The sequence below is a fragment of the Peromyscus maniculatus genome, chromosome 1 (genome assembly GCF_049852395.1).
Source record: "Peromyscus maniculatus bairdii isolate BWxNUB_F1_BW_parent chromosome 1, HU_Pman_BW_mat_3.1, whole genome shotgun sequence".
Classification (NCBI taxonomy): domain Eukaryota; kingdom Metazoa; phylum Chordata; class Mammalia; order Rodentia; family Cricetidae; genus Peromyscus; species Peromyscus maniculatus.
The window spans coordinates 101521687-101546909 of record NC_134852.1 but is presented as its reverse complement, the minus strand read 5'-3'; the positions used below and the strand labels follow the sequence as shown (position 1 = coordinate 101546909).

Sequence of the window (25223 nt, the reverse complement as noted above, 5' to 3'; positions counted from 1 at the left end):
GGAGCCTGCATGGGACCAACCTAGGCCCTCTGCATGTGGGTGACAGTTGTGTAGCTTGGTCTCTTTGTGGAGCCCCTAGCGGTGTGACCAGGATCTGTCCCTGGTGCATGAGCTGGCCTTTTGGAACCTATGCTCTATGGTGGGATGCCTCCCTCAGCCTTAATGCAGGGGGAAGAGCTTGGTCCTGCCTCAATTTGATATGCCATGCTTTGTTGACTCCCATGGGAAGCCTCACCCTTTCTGAGGAGTGGAGAGGGGGGTAGAAAGGAGGTGGAGGGAGGGGAAACTGTGGTTGGCATGTAAAATAAATTTTAAAAATTAATAAAAAGTCTGGCAGCAGTGGCGCACACCTTTAATCCCAGCACTTGGGAAGCCAAGCCAGGTGAATCCCTGTGAGTTCGAGGCCCGCCTGGTCTACAGAGTGAGAACCAGGACAGACACCAAAACTACACAGAGAAACCCTGTCTGGAAAAAAAAAAAAAAGAAAGAAAAAAATAATAAAATAGAGTACCCACATGCAGAAGGAAACTAGGCCCCTATTTCTTGGGGAATGGTGTGCATATGTGTCCTATTAGTTTTCATACAATATATTTTGACCATGTTCATGATCACTTTGATCATGAACTCCTCCCAGATCCTTCCCACTTCTCTACCCACCCAATTTTATGATCTCTCTCTCAAAAAAAAAAAAAAACCTACAAAAACAGAAAAGAAAAAAATAAACAAAAAATGCTAAAACAAAAGCGCCCTCTCTCTCTCTCTCTCTCTCTCTCTCTCTCTCTCTCTCTCTCTCTCACACACACACACACACACACACACACACACACACACACACACACAAAGGATATGGAGCTTGTTTTGTGTTGGCCAACTACTCCTGGGCATGGAGTCTGCCCTGGAGTGTGGTTAATACACCCAGTGACCCTCCACTGAAGAAAACTGGCTTTACTTTTGCTGGCAGGTATTAACTAAAAAAAAAATAATAATAATAAATAAAAATAAATAAAAAACCTTCATGATTAGGGATGGGCCCCTGTGTCTACTTGCCTCTCTCAGTCCTGGGACCCTTTCTGGATTGAACCTGTGCTGGTCTTATGTGTGCTGCCACAGTCTCCTATGAGTTCATATGTACTTCAGTCCCATTGTGTTCAGAAGACACTGCTTCCTTGAGGTCATCCATTACCTCTGGCTTTTACAATCTTTTCACCCCTCTTCTGAGTGGATCCTTGAACAGTGAGGGGAAGTTTGATGAAGACATCCATTTAGGATTGGGTGACTCAAAGTCTCTCCATCTTTGTACACTGCACATTTGAGGATTTCTGTGTTAATTCCCCTCTACTGCAAGCAGCTTCACGATGAGAGCTGAACAAGGCAATGATCTACAGGTGTGGCCATCTGTCATTAGGAGTTACTTCATTGCTGTGTTGTTTTAGCACAATAATAGTAGGAGGTTTTTCCCTAGGCCCATGACCTATCTAACCTCAGATTCTTGGCCACTTAGCAGTGTCAGGTATGAGTTCTATCTAATTGAGTGGACCTTAAAGCCAAGCGAAGAGTGTTTGGTTACTCCCATAACACTTGGGCCACTATTGGGCCAGTACATCTTGAGGCAGGTCTCTGTTGTAGGTGACAGGGTTTGTAGCTGGATAATACTGATAACTACCTTTTTCCTCTGGCAGTGTGCAGAGTATCTTCCAGCACCATGAATGCTAGTTTACTAACCAGCAAAGGTGAAACTTCTAGCTGGGAATCAGCTGAACATTTCCATTTCATTTTCAATGACATAAGTACATGTTATCTTTATCGATAGGACCTTACCATCACATTGTGTAGAACAACCAATAGTCTGTGATCTTTAGGGGGTCCATGAGATTCCTTTGTAGGCCCCTATCTCTTAGAACATGAAAAAATAACCTCAAAATGGACTAAATACTTTATAGGACCAAAGCCATAAAATTACTGGAATAAAACACAGGAAACTTCATTCAGGACATTGGAAAGAGCAAGGAATCTTTTTATGATATCAAAACCATAGCAAATACAAGCAAAAATAATCAAATGAGAACATATCACTAAAAGGCTGCATAGCAAAAGAAATAGTCAACAGAGTGAAAAGAAAATATTTGCAAAGTATATAACTGAAAAGGGGTTGGTATCCAGAACGTGTGAGTAACACTAGAAACCCAATATGAAAATAGCAAATGATAAATTTTAAAATGGGCAATATATCTAAGTGTACATTTCTCAAAAGAAGTTATGCAAAAGACCAACATATACATAAGAAAATGCTCAGTGCCACTAATCCTCAAGAAAACAAAAATCAGCATCACAATGATCTATTTACCACTGTACCATTAAAAAGAGCTATTATCAAAAAGACTAAAAATAGCAAGTGTTGGTAAAGAAGTAGAGAAAAGAGAATCCATACACACTGCTAGTGGGAGTGCAAATCGGTAGAGTGACGGAAAACAGTACGGAATTTCCTCACAAACTTGAAGCTGTCACTTTCTTATGGTCTAACCACCTCACTACTTGGCATACTTCCATAAGAAATGAAGTCACTATGTCAGAGACGTTCATACTCCCGTGTTCAATACAGGACAACTCACAATAGCCAGCAGAAGGAAACAGGTGTCCGTTAGCTGATGGATAAGGGAAGGAAATGTAGTATAGCTATCCAATGGATACTGTCCCGCCATAAAAAGAAGAAAATCCTCCTTTTATTTGTGACCACATGGACAGGACTAGAAGCCATTAAGTCCAAAAGCCTGACACAAAGACAAGGAAGTGTCATAAGAGCTCACCCTCGGGTCTCTTAAGACAATCTCATAGAAATTCAGAACGGAATACTCAATTCCAGCGAAGAGGAGGACAGAAGTAAAGATGGATGAAGAAACATCCATCAGTGAGTATCAAGGTACAGTTACATAGGAGCAAGGGACTTGTTATCACCCAGTAGAGTGACTACAGTTAAGAATAATGTATTGTATATTTCAAAAAGCTGGAAGAAACGTTTTTCACAAAGAAATACTAAGTGGCTGCATAAATAAATATATCCAGCCTAATTTAAATGTTATGTAATGTATACATACATTGAAACATAACCTGGCACCCACTTAATTTATTGAATTTTTTGACATGTATGGGTGAATAGGGAATTCTCTCTAATTTTAAAATGACACATTAACAAAGGATGGTGATGTGCGTATATACTAACACATTTTTATAGAACTATAGCTTTTTAAAAGACAGTGTCTGACCATGTAGCTCAGGCTGGCCTCAAACTCACTATCCTTCTACCTCGGACCCCAAAGTGCTGAGGTTATAGGGGTACACCACCATACCTGACTTTAGAACTTTAAAAATGCTTTCATGCTTTACCGATGTAATGTGTTTAACAATTTTGAGTCAGGGAAAATATTTTCATTTTCATTTTGACAGTAAGAAAGCAGAGATTTCTCGGGAGTAATAATGGCTTTTTATCCTCCCTTCATAACCTGTCCCTGCTCACTGCTTACGACTGTATCAGCAATACCATGATTACACTACACCTCCACATGTCTCTTTGGACTGTGGCTGCAAGTGTTAGAAACTTTTTTTCTTCTCCTTGAATTATAACTTTGAATCTAGTTTGTCTTTGTGTGTGTGTGTGTGTGTGTGTGTGTGTGTGTGTGTGTGTGTATGCGCGCGCGCTCACCTTGTGGTATTTTTGTAGATATTTCAGTCTTTTATTCTTATAAAGGGCAATTTCCAAAACTGTACTGATGGCATTCCTATAATCACATCTGCAATGCAATTTGATTAGTGTGGGAGTTTCATTTATTTAACATTTACGGGTTAGCTACTCAAGGAAACCATTATACTGACTCAAAACAGATGAATGTTTCCTAAACCAACAAATCTTCATGCCATTCATCTCAGCATGAGAAAAACCTGACATTTAAAAGCTGGAGTGGAAGAAAAACAGTCAGATCGACTGGTCTCCTAGACAACCTGGGCTTGGGTATCAGCAGCCTGCGCTGGAATGTCACTACCTGTGCCTCTTATGATTAGTGTCAATGATTTTCACCAGGTGTCAGCCCCGTTCCGCCTTGCAAGTCTTCTGGAGTTTATAGAAGTTGGATCTTGAGGGTAATCTAAAACTACATAGCTATGTCCTGATGAAAAACTAAACAAAACAAAACACATGATAGCAAGGATCTTGTCACACACGCAAAAACTGCTTACAGATCTTTAGAAGTTGAACTAACATAGAAAGTTTTGATAATCATGCAAGCTAGAACATTTTAATGGATGCCCATTTCAATTGTTGATATGATGGTTTCAATTTTCATATTTTCTTCTCTTAAAAAATGTACCAGAAAAAATAAAATAAAATTTGGAATACTGAGGGTACTTGCAAGAAGAAATGGAGAGCGAGTGCCATTTTTCCACAGGAGAAACTATGCAACCCACGGACAGACTGAATGTTACATAATTGGCATTGTAGCTAATCATGTGTCTATTAATTAAGGCTCAATTCTATTGTATGTGGTATAAGAAGAGCATTGCCAAAAGTTATAAATAATTTGGGATGGGTAATTTAAAAATTAAACTGTGAATAGCAATAATGCTAAGAAGTAATCTTTTAGAAAAGAAGGCATTTTCCACAGCTGAAAAACCAATTGGAGACCATAGGAGTGGAATCATTAGCAAAACTAAGTTCTGAGGACAACAGAGGATAAAGTGAATGTAATATAAAAAAAAAACTTAGTAAATCATTTAAAATAATGGAATACTTTTTATATAAGTTTGTTCAATATTTTTACAATTTAGAAGAGATTTCAAATGCATCATCTGATTCCCACAAGCTATATTGTGCTTATTTCATACAAAATTGAAACTCACAAATCCAAGATTACAGAGCTACTAAATAACAGATTTGTAACTTAATCCTAATGCTTTGGCTTCCAAATATAGTGTTCAGTGCATAAAACCCTTCTTCATCCTCCAACACATCACATTTCTGTGGAGAGCAAACTTGATTGTCTTAGTTGGGGTTTACTATTGCTGTGGTGAAACACCTTTCTCAAAGGAAAGGGTTTATGTGGCTTACACTTGGGCTGCTGTGTATGATGATCACTGTTCATCATCAAAAGAAGTCAGGAACTCAAACGGGGCTGGAACCTGGAGGCAGAAGCTGATGCAAGGGACATGGAGGGGTGCTGTTTACTGGCTTGCTCCTCATAGCTTGCTCAGCCTGCTTTCTTCTAGAACTCAGGACCACCACCCCAGAGATGGCACCACCCAGAATGGGCTGGGCCCTGGAACATCAATCACTAATGAAGAAAATGCCCTACAGCCTGGACCTTCTGGAGACATACTCTCAATTGAGGTTCCCATTTTTCAGATAACTCTAGCTTATGACAAGTTGACATAAAACTCACCAGTATGTTGATCATTCAGACATTAATTTATAAATTTTAGAATATTGGGTTAAATACTAAGTATCCAACCTTATATATGTTTATTAAATCAGGAATTATATTAACAACACAAATAACAGTAGCCCTATTGTTCTATAAGATGAATAAAAATGTTTTTATTCATTAGTCATGTATTTATTTAGTATCTTGCCATTGTTAAGAACCTGGGAACTCAATATTAAACAAGAAAGGCAATAGTCCAACATCACAAATATTTTATGCTGAAAGTAAAAATTAAATAATTCACCGAGGTGAAGGATTAAACCAGTGTATAATAATGTTGTTAGACACCAGATGCCAGGGAAGCAAAGACATTGATACCATGCATATCAAGTTTGGTTATACACCCAAGAAGAAGGGCTGAACCGGGCACACACCTCTAGTCCCAGCACTCAGGAGGCAGAGCCAGGTGGATCTCTCTGAGTTCAAGACCAACCTGGTCTACAGAGCGAGACCCAGGACAGGCACCAAAATTACACAGAGAAACCCTGTCTTGAAAAAAAAATGCGATTTTCAATAAAAACATATAGATACTAAAATTTACAGTTCAGGGAGATAAAACAGGCCTAGTGATTTAGCTCAAGGGATATAGCACTTTCCTTCAAACCTGACACCTGAGTTCAATCCCAGAAGCCTATGTATGGGTAGAAGAGAGATTTCACAAGTTGTCCTCCGACCTACACATGTGCGCTACACCATAATTCACCTATACACACACATACATGCAGTTTTCTTTTTTAAAGTGTAACATTTGGGCCAGCAGGCACACTGCCTACTGCCAAACTGAGTTTGGAGACCTCAGTTCAGTCCTGTTCAATCCACGTTGTGGAAGGAGAGAACTGAATCCCAACAGCTTTCCTCTCAACCTCCATAGCTGCACCCCTATGCATTGCACACACACTAAATAAAAGTGTTTTTAAAATTTATTCTTTTTTTAAAAAAATGATATAACAAAAATGTATCATTATTAACAATATAACCTAGTATTTGTTAGGCAACACTAAATTTTAAACATATTTCAACTTATCTAATTTGCACAAGCATCCTAAGAAATACTACTAGATATATTCTGCAAATTTGGAAACTTAAAGTAAGTTGCCAGTTAGCTTTCAATCTGTAGAATAAAACACTGAGAAAATCAATGTAAAGGGAAAAGATTTCTTCTGGCTCATGGTTTTGGAGCTTTTGGTCCATGCGCACTTAACCCTGTTTCTTTGGCCCTATGACAATGTAGTAGATCATATGAAGAAGAAGAAAACCTGTTCATCGCATGGCTCCCAAGTCTCAAAAGAAAGAGAGAGGTGAGTAGGAGATCCTAATGCCCCTCAGGTGTACACCCACAACAATCTGCTGTCCTTCCACTAGACCCTATTTTTCAGGCAAGGCAGCCAAGGCTAGTTTCCAGGGACTGACAAGCAAGCCTTTAGTGGATGGGCCTTTGGGAGACATTTAAGACAAACCATAACACTGCCTGTGGCTCCGTGACCAGCAAGGTGCTAGAACCAGCAATGAAACATGGGTCTATCTGGTACCAAAGCCCATACTTTCGTGTTATACCATATTGCCACTTGGCCTAATAGGGAAGGATCGTGGTGTTTCTTTTTCCTCTATCACCCTTAGGAATTACTTTCACACTCAGAAAAGAAAGAAAAAAAAAGGTAATATACTTTAACAAAGATCTACTGACCATAATATTCTATTAAAACTAATGACACTAATATAAAATGGTGGGTTGCTCCTTTTAGATAAGCCATGTTTTCAAATAATAAATAGAACTGCTGAGGGGAAGAATAGTAAGCATGAAGATTAATAATCTACAGAAAAGATGAAGACAGCAAATAGCTAAATAAAGCTTCTATTCAGCTATCTACTAAAATATGTGTTGTCCCACTTTTAACAACTAAAAAAAAGAAAGGGAAAAAATGACTTAGAATTTAAATAGTAGAGATAATATCTGGCCAGACAGAGGCAGATCTTGAGTACAAATTAGAATTATTTTGTACGTATTGTAGTTCACAAATCACTTTAGTATCTGTCAATGAGAAATAGTACAAGGAATATTTATTCTGACCTATTTTAAAAACACACATTGTGTCATTTTCTATTTGTGATCACCTGTGTTACTACCACATCTGAGCAACGTTGCTCCCAAAGCTGGACCACTACCACTGATGGGAGCGGACCTTGACTCTGGATGTAACCCTAATGGCAAGCACTGGTATTTCCCTTTACTATTTATAGAGAAGTTTTTTATATGAACTCAGTACTTGACTCTCATCCTAATCTTCAGAGGTAATATTAGCACAATTTTGTTTTAAGATGAAGAATTTAAAGTTCAACTCTGGATTTTCTTCCTGTAACTTTAAGCAGATAGTGCCACAGATGGGACTCCAGCGCCCAGCAGCCTTGGCTGCACTTGTCAGCCCACTCACCTTCCAGATCATCACACCTTACAGGAACACGGCATTGGACAAGCTTCTCATACTAATTCTGCACCCATTTTGTAAAAGTTAAGTTACAAATAGTATTTGATGAAGAAAAGAAATTACAAACGGTCCGGGAGAAAAGGGGTTAAAGGAGTGGTTTTCACAGGCCACTTTGTGGCACCATGATAAAAAGGCAGGTCAAGTAGTTTATATTTGGAAAACCGGCACTTTGAAAAAGTAAACTTTTACACTCTTTAAATTGCCCCATTTCTGTTCTTCTCATTCAAGTAGATAACTGGTTTGGTGCTTTATTGCATCAATAGGGGTGTGGCCAGCACACACACACACACACACACACACACACACGCACGCACGTGTGCACACACACACACACACACACACTTATTTATTTATATTTAAGTTATTCCAGTTTTGCTTTCAAAAAACGTAAACCCTCACAAAAATGTTTGTCACAGAGATGAGAGGTTCAGAGGGATTTCTCTGGGCCCCTTCTTATTCAAAGAAAAACAGATGAAACACACACACACTCTCTCACACTCATACTCTCACACACTTACAGTCATTTACAGTCATACACACTCACCACTCACACACACATTCACACATACACACTCACACATACACCACACACACACACACACACACACACACACACACACACACACCTTTAGATCCACAGATGCAAGAATGGGCCTGATACAAGCATTAGGCTGAGCTAGAGGATTCCTGCTGAAGAGAGGGAGGAAGGATTGTAGGAGCCAGAGGGGTCAAGGACATCATAAGAAAACCCACAGAAACAACTGACCTAGGTTCAAAGGGTTCAAAGTCGTAAAGACTGAACTGACAACCAGGGAGCCTGAATGGGACTGACCTAGGCCCTCTACCTATATGTTACAGTTGTGTGGCTTGCTCTATTTGTGGGACTCCTAACGGTGGGAGCAGGGGCTGCCCCTAAAGCTTTAGCTGGCTTTGGGGAAGCTATTCCTCATACTGAGTCGCTTTGCCCAGCCTTGATACAAGGGGAGGAGCTTAGTCCTACCACTGCAACTTGATTTGCCATGCTTTGTTGACACCCATGCTGAGGCTTGCCCCTTTCTGAATAGAAACTGAGGAGGAGTGGCTTGTGGGGAGGGGGGAGGGTAGAGTGGGGAGGGGATAATAGGAAAAGAGGGAAGGGAAACTGTGATGGGGTGCAAAATAAATAAATAAACTTAATTAAAAAAAAAGAATAGGCTTGATAGGCTTCTCTTCCTATCAGCATTGCTAGAAGACAGCAAGATTGAGAAAGGAAGTCATCATAATATATCTAGGCAAACAGAAATTCTATAAAACAAAACATAAGTCAAGGACTTGGAAGTAAAATCTCTATCAGACCAGAAAGAACTACGTAGGCACAGGAACTCCTATCTCAGAGGTAAATTATTATATATATATATATATATATATATATATATATATATATATATACATATATATATAATGTTATTATGTATAAAATATTATAATACATTTATACACACACAGAGGAACATATACACCATACAAAGTACCACACACTTCAGATGTAACCCCAACTAACCCCAGGAAAATATGAGCGATCTTTTTTGTTTTCTTTCTTTTCTTTTCTTTTCTTTTTTTTTTTTTTTTTTTTTTTGGTTTTTTGAGACAGAGTTTCTCTGTGTAGCTTTGGAGTCTGTCCTGGATCTCACTCTATAGACCAGGCTAGCCTCAAACTCACAGAGATCCGCCTGCCTCTGCCTCCTGAGTGCTGGGATTAAAGGCGTGCATCACCACCACCCGGCAAGGAACGACCTTAAAACAATAGAATTATTTTGTTCTCTACTCAATGACTAGGAGTAAAAGTTACGTTTAAATTATAAAAATTGGTATTTCCTATATATATAAATGAGAGTCCCAATCGAGGCTGGCAAGATGACTCAGCTAGTAAAGTCATGCCACCAAGCCTGGGGACCTGAGTTCAATCACTGAGACCCACATGGTAGGACATGGTAGGACCCGGAGGACAGAACTAACTCCTCTGATCTTCATATATTCACCATGGTGCACAATAAATAAATGTAATTTTAAATTTAAAATAGTCTAATTGATTATCTTATAATATATTCTCTCTCTCTCTCTCTCTCTCTCTCTCTCTCTCTCTCTCTCTCTCTCTCTCTCTCTCTCTCTCGGAGCTGAGGACCAAAGCCAGGGCCTTGCTCTACTACTGAGCTAAGTCCCCAACCCCAATATATTCTCCTAGTAGCCTAATAGTCTGAGAAGTTTTTTTTCACTGTATCCTACTGGTACTGTGGAAGAACAGGAGGAAGACAGTGAGGATGCCAACACAGGAATTGATGATGTAATTCATTCTACACCGACTGGTAAAGTTCTGTTATTTTCTGTATCTTGTATTAAATATCACATCTTCCCTAGATAACCTTGAGTCCTCTCCATCTGTTTCTATGGCAGCATATGTTAACATAACTATGCAATTATTAAAATTGCTCACTTCCACATCTAGTCCTAACAGATTTCAAGAATCATAAAGACAGGAACTAGAAAAATGGCTAACAGTGGATAAGAGCATTTGCTATTCTTGCTGAGGACCCATATTCAGTTTCAGCACCCACATGGAGGCTCATAATCACCTGTAACCCCAGAGTACTGGACATCCTCTTCTGGCCTCCATAGTCACCAGACATGCACTTGGTACATATAAATAAATGCTAGCAAAACTTTGATACAGATAAAATAATTTTTAAGTTTTTAAAAAGAACCATAAAAGCACAGGGGGAATACCATTTGCCTCTCTAAAACACATCTGACAGATGGTAAGAACTCAATGAACCCTTACTGGGTGGATAAAGGATTGAATTCATTTGCTCTAAATGCATACCTTTTAAAATAATTTAGATTATTACCTATGAAGGCTAATAAAATAGAATCTAGTAAATTTCTTTCAAATCTTACTATCAAACTTCAATGAGAGAGCTCCAGAATGTTCCCAATCAAATAAAAGCCTTAGAATCCCACCCCAACAGGGTTAGGTAGAACCTCGGGGGCTAGCAAGATAGTATCGTCAGAAGAGAGAGGCTACACAATCTTATCCATACTCTTTGGAAGTTTAAATGACATGATTCATTTTCACAGGAATTTTTTACCTTGCATTGTTCTTCTTGATCTTTTTGGTTTGTTGGTTTGTTTTTGAGACAGGATCTCAACTCTGAAGTCAAAGCTGGTCTGAAGCTTACTGTGTAGCCCTGAGTAGCCTCAAACTTATGTCAATCTTCCTGCCTCAGCCTCCTAAGGAAGTGGATAACAAGTATGAGACATCATGGCCAGCTCTTGATTAAAAAGGCCTAAAATAAATGGGGTCAGAACAACCATTTCATTTTAGAGGTGACTTGGCCATAAGTCTTGAAATAGCTTTGCAAAACATACTAAAAATTGAACCCATGCAGAAAGCTTACTAGCTGGAATTTGAAATGACTGACTGGACAGAAGAGTCTGGGTGAAACTCATGATCCTTTGCTGACAAAGCAGCCCACATGGAGGATGCAGAGCACTTGTATCTTTGCTGCTCTAAATTCCAGAGCAGGAACTGTGACTAGGAAATAATTCTGTGCTCCCAATATAAAAGGTGGTGTGCATCTCAGCCTCATGATAAAATACTTAGTAATCATTGACATGATAACTGTAAATATTAAGAAATAAGAGGATATAAAGAGAACATATGGTTACAAAAGAATAGTGTCCTTATAGTCCAGTGAATATAGTTATATAATAATGAGGAACCAAACATGAATGGATTGAATGCCTTAATTCAACACTTTTTAAATCCAATGTTTTATGTATAGCTTCTCACTGACTAGACTGCTACCCAAAAAAGTAAGTAGTAGCAAGCCTAAAATGAAGATTAAATGTTCTGTTTTGAATGGAGCTCTGAGCAGTTTCCCCTAAACCTAGCATGTCACACCTCTTATGTATCAAGTTATTACTATATTATTCGCAACTTCCAATATATAGCATGTATAAAATAAAAACAACTAATAGATCAGTTTAACTCATGACTGTTGTTTGATTCTTAACATACCTCTAAATCAGTATGTGAAGACAAAAAATATTTTTTGTTTCTCTGTCCAGAATACTCTCTCCTTATGTCTCCTGGATTGCTGGTTGTTTTCCAACATCAAGAACCTGTGACTTCATGATTTCCAAACCTCCTCTAGCAACACTGAAATGACGACTTCAGAGAATTTAAAGTGTAAAGAAACATCCTAAGCAAATTATTTACTTAGAGAACTTTCAAACCTTTGATAATTATTTTTTTCAATATTTTCTGGGCAAATACGGGCATAATTCTTTTGAGTTTTTATTAGTTTTGAGGAAAATATGAGGATGAAAATGAAGTTTTGTAGGCTAGAAGAAGCATCTAGATAAAGTCCTGTCATGGCAAACATGAAAGATCAAAGATAAATTTAGAGACATGAATGCAAAGGGAAAACAGCAGCCATTCAGGAACCATCAATAAATTCATGCATATGTATTCCTATTTATAACTTCCAAAAGATTTCTTTAACTTAAGATGAGCTAGAAGTCAAATGCATTGTGATAGCACACATCGGTAATCCCAGCAAGCCAGAGACAGAGGCAGGAGGGTCAAGAGCTCAGAAAGCAACAGAAAGAAATGACAGAGATGGAAAGAGTAGACAAGATAGTAAAGAGAGGCAAATGTAAGTCAGAGATACACTGCAACTAGCTTAAGCCACAAAGTGCCAGAAACAAGTAATGAGGGAAGAAAACTTTAAATGAAGAAAGAATAAGGAGAATAGTCATAAGGTCCCTTCCCCAAATAAAATCAGAAATGAGCAAGATCATCAAAGCAAGGCCATAAAAGATTGTGGCCAGGAAATACCAATCTCAATGATAAGGGTGCCTATAAGATATATGATATCATCATTTTTAGAATTCTAAATTACATACAACAAAATACATAACATTCATCTTTCTTCTAAATATTTATTGTCAAAGAATGAATATGAAAACAATGTTTCAATACATGGTAAACATCTCTTTATAGATGCCCATTTTATACATTGAGAACAACTGCAAAAAAAGAATTCAAAGGGGAAAAGTATCCTGTAAATGACTTAATATCGGGGGTGGTTATATGTCAGCATAAAAGATACCCAGAAGACAACTAGAGCATTTTTACAAAACCACAGAAATGAAAGTGGCATTTATCGCCAATTACTATAAAGAATGATTTCCTTCCTGTATATAATAACTTTGACAAAAATGTTCAAGAACGAAACTTCACTGCACTAAAAAGTTCCATTGGAACAACTTAAAATGACAACTTTCTACTGAAAACATGAAGCCCAAACCATAACTAACTTTTTTCTAACATTAATGACTAATATGAAATTCTATCATTCAGTTCAAGAAGTTTCTTCAATCTTCTATGACCTTGCATCATATCTTACTTTGGATTAACTCTACATTTTTTTACAAGCTAAAATATGTCCTATAGGTTCAGTTGGGAGTAAATTAAGTTACTACTATAGAAAATAGAATCTTGGATTAAAAAAAAAAACTCGAGAAAAAATTGTAACAACAGAACAGAAGAGTCTTCAGTTGATAAAGCTAAGGTCCATAAAAAACAATGTGAAGGGGAATGGATCAGAAAGGTAGAAACAGATGCAATAATGGCCACAATGCAGAAGAGCACGTGTGAGGTGAGCAGTTGTTGCTGGCCAAGAATAGGTCCCTCAAATGGGTTTGATGAGATCTCACACCCATTCCCACTTCCCATCATGGTCACAGGTTATCAGTGAGGAAATATCCTCTCTACCATGGAAATAATGTGCAAAATAAGCACCAAATTAAAATATGTCTCAGGAAAACTTCATATTCTGATGAGGATATAGTTGACAATGAGTAGACACTTGGCTCAATGGGGTAGTTATTTTACATCACATTACATCTAACTCCTCCTCACATATCTATACCATGTAACAATAAATGGAGAAAAGCATTCAAAAGAATGAAGGGCAGTCTGACCTATAAAATCTAATTGAAATTTAAAACACTTTTCTTATTTGTAGAAGCAGTAGACATAGCAAACTTAGCAATTAAAATACAAAACTCATGCAATAATTTGACTAGCCTCTGTTTAAAAGTATGTGAATACCAACATTTTTTAAAAATTAAAAACAACATAAATTCTCTAGATCAATTCATTAAATTGTTTCCATAATGCAGATTCATTAGTGTTACTCCAATATATACCTTTTTAGAAGAACTTGTTGATCACCTTTAAAAATTTATCTCATTGTATCAACTCACATTTTAAAGAAAGAAGACAAAGAGAACAAACGTAACATTTTCTCATGAAATATTAACTTTCAATAATATGACAACAATATCTAGAATTTTTTTAAAAATTGTAATTTTTAAGAAACCGAGTCTATTGGCTTTAGACCCCTTAAGTTCCCTCTGCTTACATAAAGTTACGCCTAGAACATCAATTGTGATTTCTCCTCCTCTCTCTTCCTCCCTCCCTCACCACTTCCTTCTCTCTGCCATTTATAATTGTAAGCAAAGTGAAATAAAGTACTCCAAAAAATATTTGTCTACAGAAATAGTAGATAGAGTAAAAAACACACACTGAGTTAAAGAAATCAAAGACATTGTTTATTGGCCTCATTTCCCAAACCTTTCTTTCTTGTTGCATATAAACCAACAATAGCCAACATGGCCAGGTACAGCTCCAAAAATCAAAGACAGCTCACCCCTTCCAGTGGTCTTATGGGGAATGATAAACAGTCCTACTTTTCAACCCCAGGGAGGAAAAGCACAATTGTAGATGTTTGAATAGGTTTAGATAGCACTGCTTCCCTTTACATACACTATTTTAGACAAAAGCACCTCATTGACTGGGATTTTTCTCAATACATCTTCCAAACCCACAAGCAGATGGACTGAACAACATAAAAAAGCCATATAATTTCTTTAGATCTTATATGAAAATATGTCTTAGGGTGGTCTCAGGTTCAATAGCATAGCAATCAACATAACTGGACAAAATTTGAAACAATACTAGCCCAGAACAGTAAATTTCAAGGTGGTTCTTAATTTCTATTCAAACCTCTCCATAAACTTTATTACTGATGTCATCTTTAAAAAACAGATTTCACTAAGGTCCTATGGAATAAAGTTCATCTCAGGTAGATCTAGGCTAAATTGAACCCTTAAGGTCTCTGACCTATAATAAATGATGCTCCAGAAACCCCACTGGATTTTGATCAAAGTTATAACAGTTATTGAAATGGGGGAAAAAAAGCAAGTGCATGTCTTATTTGAGGGAACTTCCCAAGCATGTTATTGAATAATAACCATGTTATTTATAAGAATAATTAACCAAAGTTGTGAATTACCACAATAGTGGAGATTTACAGTGGAATAAACTCAAATATGAAGTCTATTTTTAATTATAAATAATAAAGCTATAATTTTGCTCAGGGTAGACACCATCATTTTGCTATCTGTTACAACTACATAATCATTCAATAAATATTAAGCTCATAGGAAAGAGCTCCATTGTACCAGTTACTTTTTAAAATATTATTTAAACTTAGCTTTAACAAGCTAAGGAAAACCCCAAATCTATAGCACTGAATCTATTCTGATTATAAATGGCAACATCAACTGTCTGGTCTATTAATTCATATATGTCTATAATATCATCTTAATTTTACTATAGCAAAATATTACTGAAAAAGTACTACTGAGTAGATAGTATTGCAACGAGTATTTACTCAAAACAAGGCAAATTTTTGCTCTCCAATGGAATACAATATAAATTACAAATACCATAGCCAAAAAAAGGGAAACTTAAATGTTATATATGAACCTTATAGCCCACCTTTCTTCTTGACTGGCATTCTTGGGTCTCTCCACTGACACTGGACTCGAGATCTCTTTGCAAGTCTCTGCTTGATCCAGCTGAATTGAGATGGAGCCAGGTTAACTGTTGCAAACCACTTCACGCTTCAGCCTTGATATTCAGGCTGAGTCTTCTATTTCAAATAAAGAAAATAATGATGCATTTTTCCAGAACCAAACAGTTTACACTGCCCACAGTGTTCAGAGGGAAAAAAATAAGTTTTTCAATTTTTGTAAAATATGTGTTCTTGTTTTAAAAGCTGAGAAAGTTACTGTCTGCATAGAAAATGTTATTAAAACTCCTCTCTTCCGGCAGGAATACTTTTGGATGTTCAATGACTAACTCAATTAAGGCACAGACCAATTTTAGGATCGTTGTCTCATTACTTTATACATGATCGAAATGGTTGGTAATAAAGAGCATCAATTCTTAGGAAAATGTTTAAACTTCCCCCTTCAAAAATACTTTTAAAAAACGTCTGACTCTAGTCTTTTAAAAGGTGTGTGAGTTTGAATAGTTTTCTGGGGCAGAACAGAAATGCAAAGGCCCCCTTCTATTTAATGGTTCCGGATCTCACCCCCTCAGTAAAACAGGATCCAGCTTGTCCCTTTCATATTTTTCTTCTGTGCTCTCCAAGCCCCCAAAGCTTGATCCTTAATGCCCCTCTGATTCTGATCCTCCCGTGTATTAACCGAGAGGATTGAAAAGAAGGAAAGCAATCCCTTGGCATGGAGACATTAAAGTGACAGTGCTATCCAATGGGCACTTGATGCAGGATGATTTGGCGAAGCAGACTTCTTCACACTGGAGTCATTCACATCATGCCATCTCTTTGCATCCAAGCAGCTCCCTATCCGGCGAGGAAAAACACTGAGGCTGCTGGAGAGGAGAAACCAAACCTTACCCCAAAGGTGTTTTCAGAGATGCTGTAGTAGTATTAGGCATGCAACCACACACTATGCAAATAGTCCGCGATATCCTAAATGGGAGTGCAGCTGTTTGGCTTCCACATCCACCCTTTCTCAGTCTTTCTCCAATCTACCCACCTTCCTTTTGCAGAAAAGACATTTCTCTGCCACCGCTGGCCACCCCTGCCCACACCCCGGTCTTATACAGAAGAGCACCGAAATGTCCTGCACCCTCCACGCGATGAAGTGTTTCCTCGGGCAAGAGAAACAGCAGCACTAGAAATTATATAACTCTCGAATTTGGCTTGTCTAAGACATGGAGACCGGAGGGTCGGGGGTTGCGGGTCTGGGAGACGCTGCTGGGCATTTCACGTGCACGGAAGCGCGCCTGGCCTCCTCGCAGCACCCTCCACCCCTGAAACACTGGCCGACCAGGGCTCTTCTGGGGAGCAGGGGAGAGGGGATTTCTAACTGGACCCTTTCCAAGCGGGGCTTGAGGGTGGACTATGAGGGGACTGAAGACTGGGAAGAGCAGGCTAGTCCGTGCTGCTCTGGCCGCGCCGGGGAGGCGGGCTGGAGGCTCTGAGGAGGAACCCGAGAAGCCACGGCCTTGACACACCGACCAGGCCGAAGGAGCGAGCTGCCAGCGCTGGACTACCCCAGCCGCCCTGAGAAGAAGGCGCGCAGCAACAGGCCTGAGCCCGAAGCGCCCCAGGTTCCCTTCAGGTTGGCCAAGAGGCGGCCAGGCTGACAAATTGCAGGCAAAGGACAAGCAAGGCTGGCCGGAGGCGGGCCCTCGGGCGCCTGGGCCTTCCTCGGAGCCAATGAGCAGTCGCAGTTTCCGGACGCCACGCCCAATCTCCGCCCAGCTGGGGGGCGCGGCTTTTGACTGGGTGGGGGCGGACCCGGCGAGAGGAGCGAGCTGTCAGCCAGCTGCAAGTCCCGCCCCAGGCTCTACGGCCACGCCCTACAGCCAGTCACGTGAGGCGCCAAGATGGCGGTGTCGCAGACCCAAACTGGGTCTCCAGTGAGGGCTGCTACTGTGGAGCAGATGGAAGATAGAGAAGCGCCCCAGGTAGGCGGGAACCTGGGATGGTGTGGGTCACCTCCTCGGAGATGGTACACGTGAAGGATCTGAGCAAATAGAGAACTGGTCCCGACTCTATGGAGGGCTTAATAAAGTCTCCAGTTCCTAACAACGTAGACCCGAAGTCTACTCCAGATTAACTGTATCTTGTTTCTCTTCCTCGAGGACCTTTTACAAGCCTTTTCTTTGATTAGGAATACCTTCTCGCCTAACCCCACCAGGCCGGATGTCTATTTCTATCATTCTGTTTAAGTTTTCTGCTTTTTATTGATCTTGTTTGTCCTGACTTAGAGCCAGATTGTGATGGATTCTTGAAAACATTCACTCTTTTGATGACCTAGGAACCTAATATACACCAGTGCTGGATAAATCGTGTAAGAATGTTGGATAAAATTCTGAAGGTCAAGTCAAAAGTATACTTAAAAATACAACACACTGTAAAACACTTTGCAAACCGCACACCTGCACAAATGCACTTATTTGTACAGGGATGGAGACCTGATCGGTTGGGTGACTTTGAACTTTCTTAACTTTTAGATTAAAAGTTGGTTGTGGTGAAAAGTCTTCATTTCAACGCTTGTTGAAAGCCTTCTTTCGGAAATGAAGAGGGAGCATTTCCCATGCCTGAAGCACCCGGCTTCTATCCACAAAAATAAGTAAAAACCTCTGGCAAAGTCAATAGTCTATATTTGCTTTAATCAAGTATAGTGTATCGAAAGCCTTGCAAACACCAGGTGCCAGAAATATTTTCTGTCGCTTTTCATTATTTCAGTATTTATTGTCCTGCAACCGTAATTCTGAGTACTCCTCTCCCCAGGGCTGTTTCAAGGGCCTGGAAATTTTCTGTAGGTGATGGGGAGGACTGTTCAGTGAATTGGATGAGAGCAGAAAAAAAAATTTCTGTAAGGTTTTTTGGTTAGCCATGGTGCTATTGATACCTGTCTTCATAGTACACTAGATGGATTGGGTAGAGAATCCCTCTTAGAAAGTAGTTTCCTCTTCTATTTTCTGTTTGGATAGCAGTTGGGGGGAGGAGCAAAAGATTTCAATCTATAATTTGTGAAGCATTCTGTGCCCCCCCATCTTCCTCAGATATTTTAAAGAAAAAGAACTGACTTCAATACAATTCTGTATTGAGGCAGAAAAACTGGTCTTTTGATCTATTGTATACCACCTTAAGATAAAGGAAACCATACTTGGTGTGTTGATTTCCTGGAGTCCGGATCCATTGGTTTTTCATTAATTTGAGGTTTAGTATGTGCTCTTAACTTATAAATATTAACATGTAATCTATAATGAGACTTTGACTTTATAACTATTCATTGACTAATCCAAAAAATGTAGAGCAAAAAATAAAAAGAACTGAACTTTGAATCAGTAGAACTCTCACTAATGAAATAAGTAAACATTTGCAACCAAAAATTTGGATTTGTAAGAAATGTTCATATTTCCTTGTTAGGATGAAATTAAAACCTCTTAAGCTACATGTCAGAATACCAAAGGATTTAACAAATGTTTCCACAAAGACCTAAAAGGCTGACCCATAGCTAGACATTCAGAATAGGTTCTTTTGAAATTTATTTTTGAAATTTATTTTTTTAATTTTTCACCAATTCATTGGCCAAGCCCTTGTGTTCTTTCAATATTGGTAGTTATCTGCTTATCATGTGGACATAGGAACCTTACAGTCCCGGAGTCCACTGCCATGAATACAGGTTTCATGGTACACCACATAGATGTTTCTGACAAAGGCCTTCCTTCTACCCCAAGCCTTACTAGGAAACTGAATATAAAATGTAAAGTCCAATATAACCGTGATGCATTGCCTCTTCCCAGGTTGGAACAGTACCCATCTCCAAAGCACTCCTGGCTCTCTCTCCTACCCACTCCTACTCCAAAATAGTCTACAGAATGAGCTCAGGCTTTCATTTAAGAGAATACAGGCGATCATTGTCCACAAGCAGGTACTGTTTGTGCCATTACCTGAAGAGGGTAAACAGGGCCTTCTCTTCTTTTGGAGTGAACAGAGGAAGCTATACTGAAGGGGAAAAAATCATCTCAGTGATAAGACAGCCTTGCTAATCGGTTGTCTTAGTCATCGTTCTAGTGCTTCAAAGATACACCAGGGCCGCAGCAGCTCTTGTAAAATAAAGCATTTAGTTGAGGGCGTGCTTACAGTTTCAAAGCGTTAGTCTGTTATTTTAGTGGCCCTGCAGCTGAGAGCTTACAGCCTGATCCACAGGCAGCAGAAGGCGAGGTGGGGGCACCGAGAGGAGAGAGAGAGACTGCCCAGGTCCATGGGCTTTTGAAACCTCCAAGCCCACCCACAGTGACACACTTCCAACAAGGCCACACCTCCTAATCTTTAAATCCTCCAGCAGTGCCACTCCCTGACAACCGTCATTGGAATATGTGAGCCTGTGGGGCTGTTCCTACTCAAGCCACCACATATGCAAACACAGAAACCATCACTTCCCCAGTTTGTGTGTGACTCAGCAAAAACATTATCTTGGGCCGGGCGGTGGTGGCGCACGCCTTTAATCCCAGCACTCGGGAGGCAGAGGCAGGCGGATCTCTGTGAGTTCGAGGCCAGCCTGGGCTACCAAGTGAGTTCCAGGAAAGGCGCAAAACTACACAGAGAAACCCTGTCTCGAAAAACCAAAAAAAAAAAAAAAAACATTATCTTAACAAAAATAAGAGCCCAGTCAATATTGATTGAATCATTTCTTTAAAAAATTGGGAAAGCAGATTCCACAGTATCTAGACTATTCCTAGACTCTAAATGGTTTTACTCTGAATATAGTTTTATAAAGCTTTATGTGTTAGTATGGTTAGCTGTTATGACTCTGGAATTTCATTTTTTTTCAGAACATCAAGATGGCAATTTATACACGTGGTCGGCTGATTCCTTCTCTAGGAGATGCAAAATTCAGAAAACCTGTGATCACCGAAATCATTGAAAAAAAGTTTGAATATTATACAAAAGAGTAAGAGACGCACTGATAACTGAGTCACCAACTTGATTTGCCCATCCATCCTTTTTATTACCATAGTCTCCAAGGATTGTTTAAGAAACTGCTTGCGTTTTGCTCCTTCTGTTTGTTTCTTTAAAAGTGGGTAGTGTCACCACTATAACATTTTGCCAAAATGTTTCTCCTATAGGCTTTCACAGTTTCTCTTGCCTGAATTGCTATCTTAAACAGTTGTCTAAGAAGAGAATCTTCTAGATATTCACATATGTGGGGAAGGGTCTTAGGAAAACTGGCAACATTGAAGTTCCAAAAGATGCCTATACAAAAGTTCTGAAAACACAGCTAATAAATAATTCATGGAGAAAAAGAAAACAAACAAACAAACAGAAAACTACCTACTGAGTTGGTTATGAAGAATGCCTCTTTTTTTTTTTTTTTTTAAAAGAACTGGACAGAAATTGCAGTGGATTGAGCAATGGATTGAAATAGTGATTTGTTAGACTGGATAATTTCTTTTGCTTCTTTTTTATGTATTGTTTTTATTTATGTGTCTGGATAATTTCTTTTGCTTCTTTTTTATATATTGTTTTTATTTATGTGTCTGTTTGTGTAACTGTATATGCTACGTATGTGAGCATATACTGGGGGAAGCGAGAAAGGAGCTTTGGAGCCCCTGAAACTCATTAGAGGCTGTTGTAAGTCCTTTCTTTTGCTTCTGAAAAAAAAAAATTGCCCAAACTCATTGCTGAAATATTATTTGTACAATTATTCTTTGAATTAAAAACAATTAGCATGAAACCAAATTGAAGGGTACTTATCTTTTACTGGTGAGCAATTATGATTCAAGTCGGTTTGGCAAGGCTGGGGAGGGACTTGGTGGTCAGAGCTCTTTTTGTTTGAGGTCTGCAGTTTGGATGCCCAGAAACCACAGACATTCAAGGTGTGCAGCAGTTCCAGCCTTAGAAAACAGAGAGGCAATCCCCAGAGCAAGCAGGCAGGCAAAACTAGTGTGAGCTCTGACTTTAAGAGATCATGCCTTAACTAATAAAGAACAGTCGTGGACAGTTACCAGTACCAGCCTCATATTCATGTTTGCAAACGTGGACCCCCTCCCTGACCCCTATAACTCAAGAAGAGGTTAAACGACAGTTCAACTGTAGAGCTTTATTGATTCGGGTATGAGCCAGGGTTAAGTAAAACGAAATCTTTCAGATCTTATTCACTGAAGTTTCATAAACCATAGACAAATTATTTCAAATGTATATGGGCCAATTCACAGATAGTTCTTTTCTAGACAGACTAACCGTGTGAAAATAGCTTTTTTTTCTAGATGATCTTAAACAAATAATTTTTTCCTTTGAGACAATTATTTTAATAACACGAAACATTTGATGCTGGGTAAATATGTTATAGTGTATAACTACTGAAGAAACAATAGATCCATTTAAAGAATGTCATGTTAATCTTAGTTTTTTCCCTTTGGTCCTATCAGTATTTTAGATAAGCATGGAATTTTCTATGGAACTACTAGTGCCATGTCTGGAGTACTGGCAAACGCCATTTTCAGAAGCAGTTTCAAGGTCCAACATGAAGCTTTGAAGACCTTTGCTACCTTAGCTACCCTTCCATTTTTGTCTACCGTCGTTACTTACAAGCTCTTTGTAACTGATGCTTTGCACTCAGGTAAACTTAAATTCTTCAATACATAATGTGGCTATTATGAATTAAAGTTCCTCATTAACAAATGTTTGTAATACTCTCAGATATTTGTATATGATTTTATCATTTACATGTATTTCTTGGTTTGATCTGTGCAACAGTCCTCATCAAGCAAGGCATGTGATGCTCTCCCATAGAAGTGGAATTGGGAGTGGTTGTGAACCACCTTGTGGGTTCTGGGAACTGAACCTGGGTCCTCTGTTAGAACAGCAAGTGCACTCGAGTGCCGATCTGTCTCTCCAGCCCCTCTTACCACTTGTCTTTAATCTTTGTCTAATGACTTTCTTCCCTAATATACTGACTAGAAGTGTTCCCTCCCCCCATACACACTCTTTTTCAGGATAAGTTTGGTTTTTTTTTTCTGTAGCCCTGGCTGTCCTAGAATTCAAAGATGCCCCTGCCTCTGCCTCCCAAGTGCTGGGATTCAAGTCGTGTGGCACCACACTTGACTAAAAGGTCTATTTTAAAGACACTTATATTCCTGGTACCTAGCATATACCTGTCACATAGTAAACAATATGTATGTGTGTTCACCTAGAATCCAGGTATTGGATGTGATAGGTTAGTATTCTTACTGTGACGTTGCTTCTGTAAAAAGCATACATAAATGATAATTCTCCATATTTTAGAGTATAATAAGTAAGTACTGTTTTAAAACAAGATGCGTTTAAGCCCATTAAGTGCCAGACTTTGAATTCCTAAAGTCCTTCTACTGTTTACCTGTGGTTGCAAATAGCAAAATAACTTTGCTTTGAGAGACAGCTGCTCTATTTATTAATTGTTATCTTAAATATTAAAAGGAAACCAACTTTTCTTTCACTTTCTAGGTAACATAAGCAAGGAAAACTGTATTCTGAGAAGTGTACTGATTGGCTTTATATGTGGTATTTCATATCCCAGTGCTCTGGCTTTTTCTAAAAATGGACAATTGGCAGTAAAGTAAGTCTGCCCGTTCCTTCTCTTTTTACTTTATTCTTCCATTTTTCACGCCCCCCCATGCATATGTGTGCCTGTGTGTGCCTCTATGTGTGTGTGTATGTGCCATGCACATGTAGCTAGAAGTCAACTCCAGGTGTTATTTCTCAAAAGCTGTCCACCTGATTTTATATTTTTGAGACAGGATATCACTATGCAGCCATGAATAGCCTGGGTCTCTCTATGTATACCAGGCAGGCTTTGAACTCAGAAATCTGCCTGCCTTTGCTGGTGCTGGGTTTGAACACATGCCACTATGCCTGTTCACCTTATGGTTTTGAGACAGGATCTCTCATTGGTCTAGAGCAGTGGTTCTCAACCTGTGGATCCCAGCCAGCCCTTTTGAGGGTCAAACAGCCCTCTCACAATCGTCACCTAAGATCACTGGAAAACACAGATGTTTACATTACTACTCATAACAGTAGCAAGCATACAGTTGTGAAGTAGTAATGAAAATAATGAAAATAATGTTATGGTTGGGGCTCACCACAACATGAGGAACTGTATTAAAGGCCGCAGCATTAGGAAGGTTGAGAACCACTGAGCTAGAGCTTGTCATTGGGCTGACTAGACCGTGAGCCCCAGGGACCATCTGTCTCTGCCTCCCCAGCACTGGTTGTAAGCACACATCACCAGGTTTGGCTTTTTTTTTTTTTTTTTTTTTCCTTTAACCTGCATTTCTGGGGATAAAACTTTGGTTCTCATGGTTGCATGGCAAGTATTTTACTGACTGAGCTCTCCAGCCCTTTCTCTTCTATTCCTTCCTCCCTCCCTCCTTCCTTCCCTCCCTCTCTCTCTTCCTTCCTTCCTTTTTTTTTGGCAGGGGGGGGTGAAGCGGGGGTAGGGAGTGCTGATAACTTCTTCTTTTTCTTTAGTTACAGGCTAGTCAAAACAAAATAGCCTGCTAACATATAATTTTGTTATCTACATGATAGACGTATACTAGAAATGAGTATAGTTTAGGAGAAATCAGCAGCTTTCAATAGTGTGTCAGTCCAGGAGACATGGTTGTCTCTTTTTCATTTTCAGGTATCATACTGTTCCACTGCCACCAAAAGGAAGAGTTATACTCCATTGGTTAACCCTTTGTCAAACTGGGATAAAAGCAATGGCCGTTCCTCTAGTATTTCAGGCACTTTTTGGAATATTACATAGCTCACACCACTATGCTGTATTTGAAAGAATGCGTGCAAAAGCTGGGCCTGAAGATGAACCAAAGAGTCAGTAGAGGCCAACTCGGCAGAATGGACTTTTTTGTAAGGACTCAGGCATTGGTCAGAGAGTGAAAAGTACCTCTGCTCCTTTTGCCTAGCATATATCAGATACTCAGTAAATATAAATGTAAAACAAATGCAAGTTTCGTCCTTCTTTCTTTGTTGTGCATAGAAATGGGTTTAGTGGGGCAGGAGAGATGGCTCAGAGGTTAGGAGCACTGGCTGCTCTTCTAGAGGTCCTGAGTTCAATTCCCAGCACCCGCATGGTGGCTCACAACCATCTGTAATGAGGTCTGGTGCCTTCTTCTGGCCTGCAGGCAGAACCCTGCATACATAATAAATAAGTAAATAAATCTAAAAAAAAAAAAGAAAGAAAAAGAAAGAAAGAAAGAAAGAAAGAAAGAAAGAAAGAAAGAAAGAAAGAAAGAAAGAAAGAAAGAAAGAAAGAAATGGGTTTGGAGCCTCAAGTGTTACCTATGCAGACATAG

General features: G+C 39.2%; 2 protein-coding genes across 6 annotated transcripts in view; one reads left to right on the top strand and one right to left on the bottom strand.

The window, feature by feature from the left end:
• Dlg2 (discs large MAGUK scaffold protein 2) overlaps nucleotides 1-17446 on the bottom strand; it is a 1859766-nt gene extending 1842320 nt beyond the window's left edge. For 4 of the 5 annotated variants that reach the window (XM_076547134.1, XM_076547135.1, XM_076547136.1 and 1 more), the window contains exon 1: nucleotides 15840-17430. In XM_076547134.1, the coding sequence (XP_076403249.1) occupies nucleotides 15840-15858 (19 nt within the window). In that variant the 5' untranslated portion in view covers nucleotides 15859-17430. Of the gene's footprint in view, nucleotides 1-15839 lie in introns of all 5 variants that reach the window. The other variant, XR_013043174.1, reaches the window with a different exon arrangement.
• A 238-nt stretch (nucleotides 17447-17684) lies between these two features.
• Tmem126b (transmembrane protein 126B) lies at nucleotides 17685-24872 on the top strand. Its single transcript, XM_076547194.1, has 5 exons — nucleotides 17685-17843; nucleotides 20724-20842; nucleotides 22320-22510; nucleotides 23374-23485; nucleotides 24551-24872. Exons 1-5 carry the CDS (start codon nucleotides 17763-17765, stop codon nucleotides 24747-24749), a joined length of 702 nt encoding a protein of 233 aa, XP_076403309.1. The 5' UTR covers nucleotides 17685-17762; the 3' UTR covers nucleotides 24750-24872.
• Nucleotides 24873-25223: the final 351 nt, after the last annotated feature.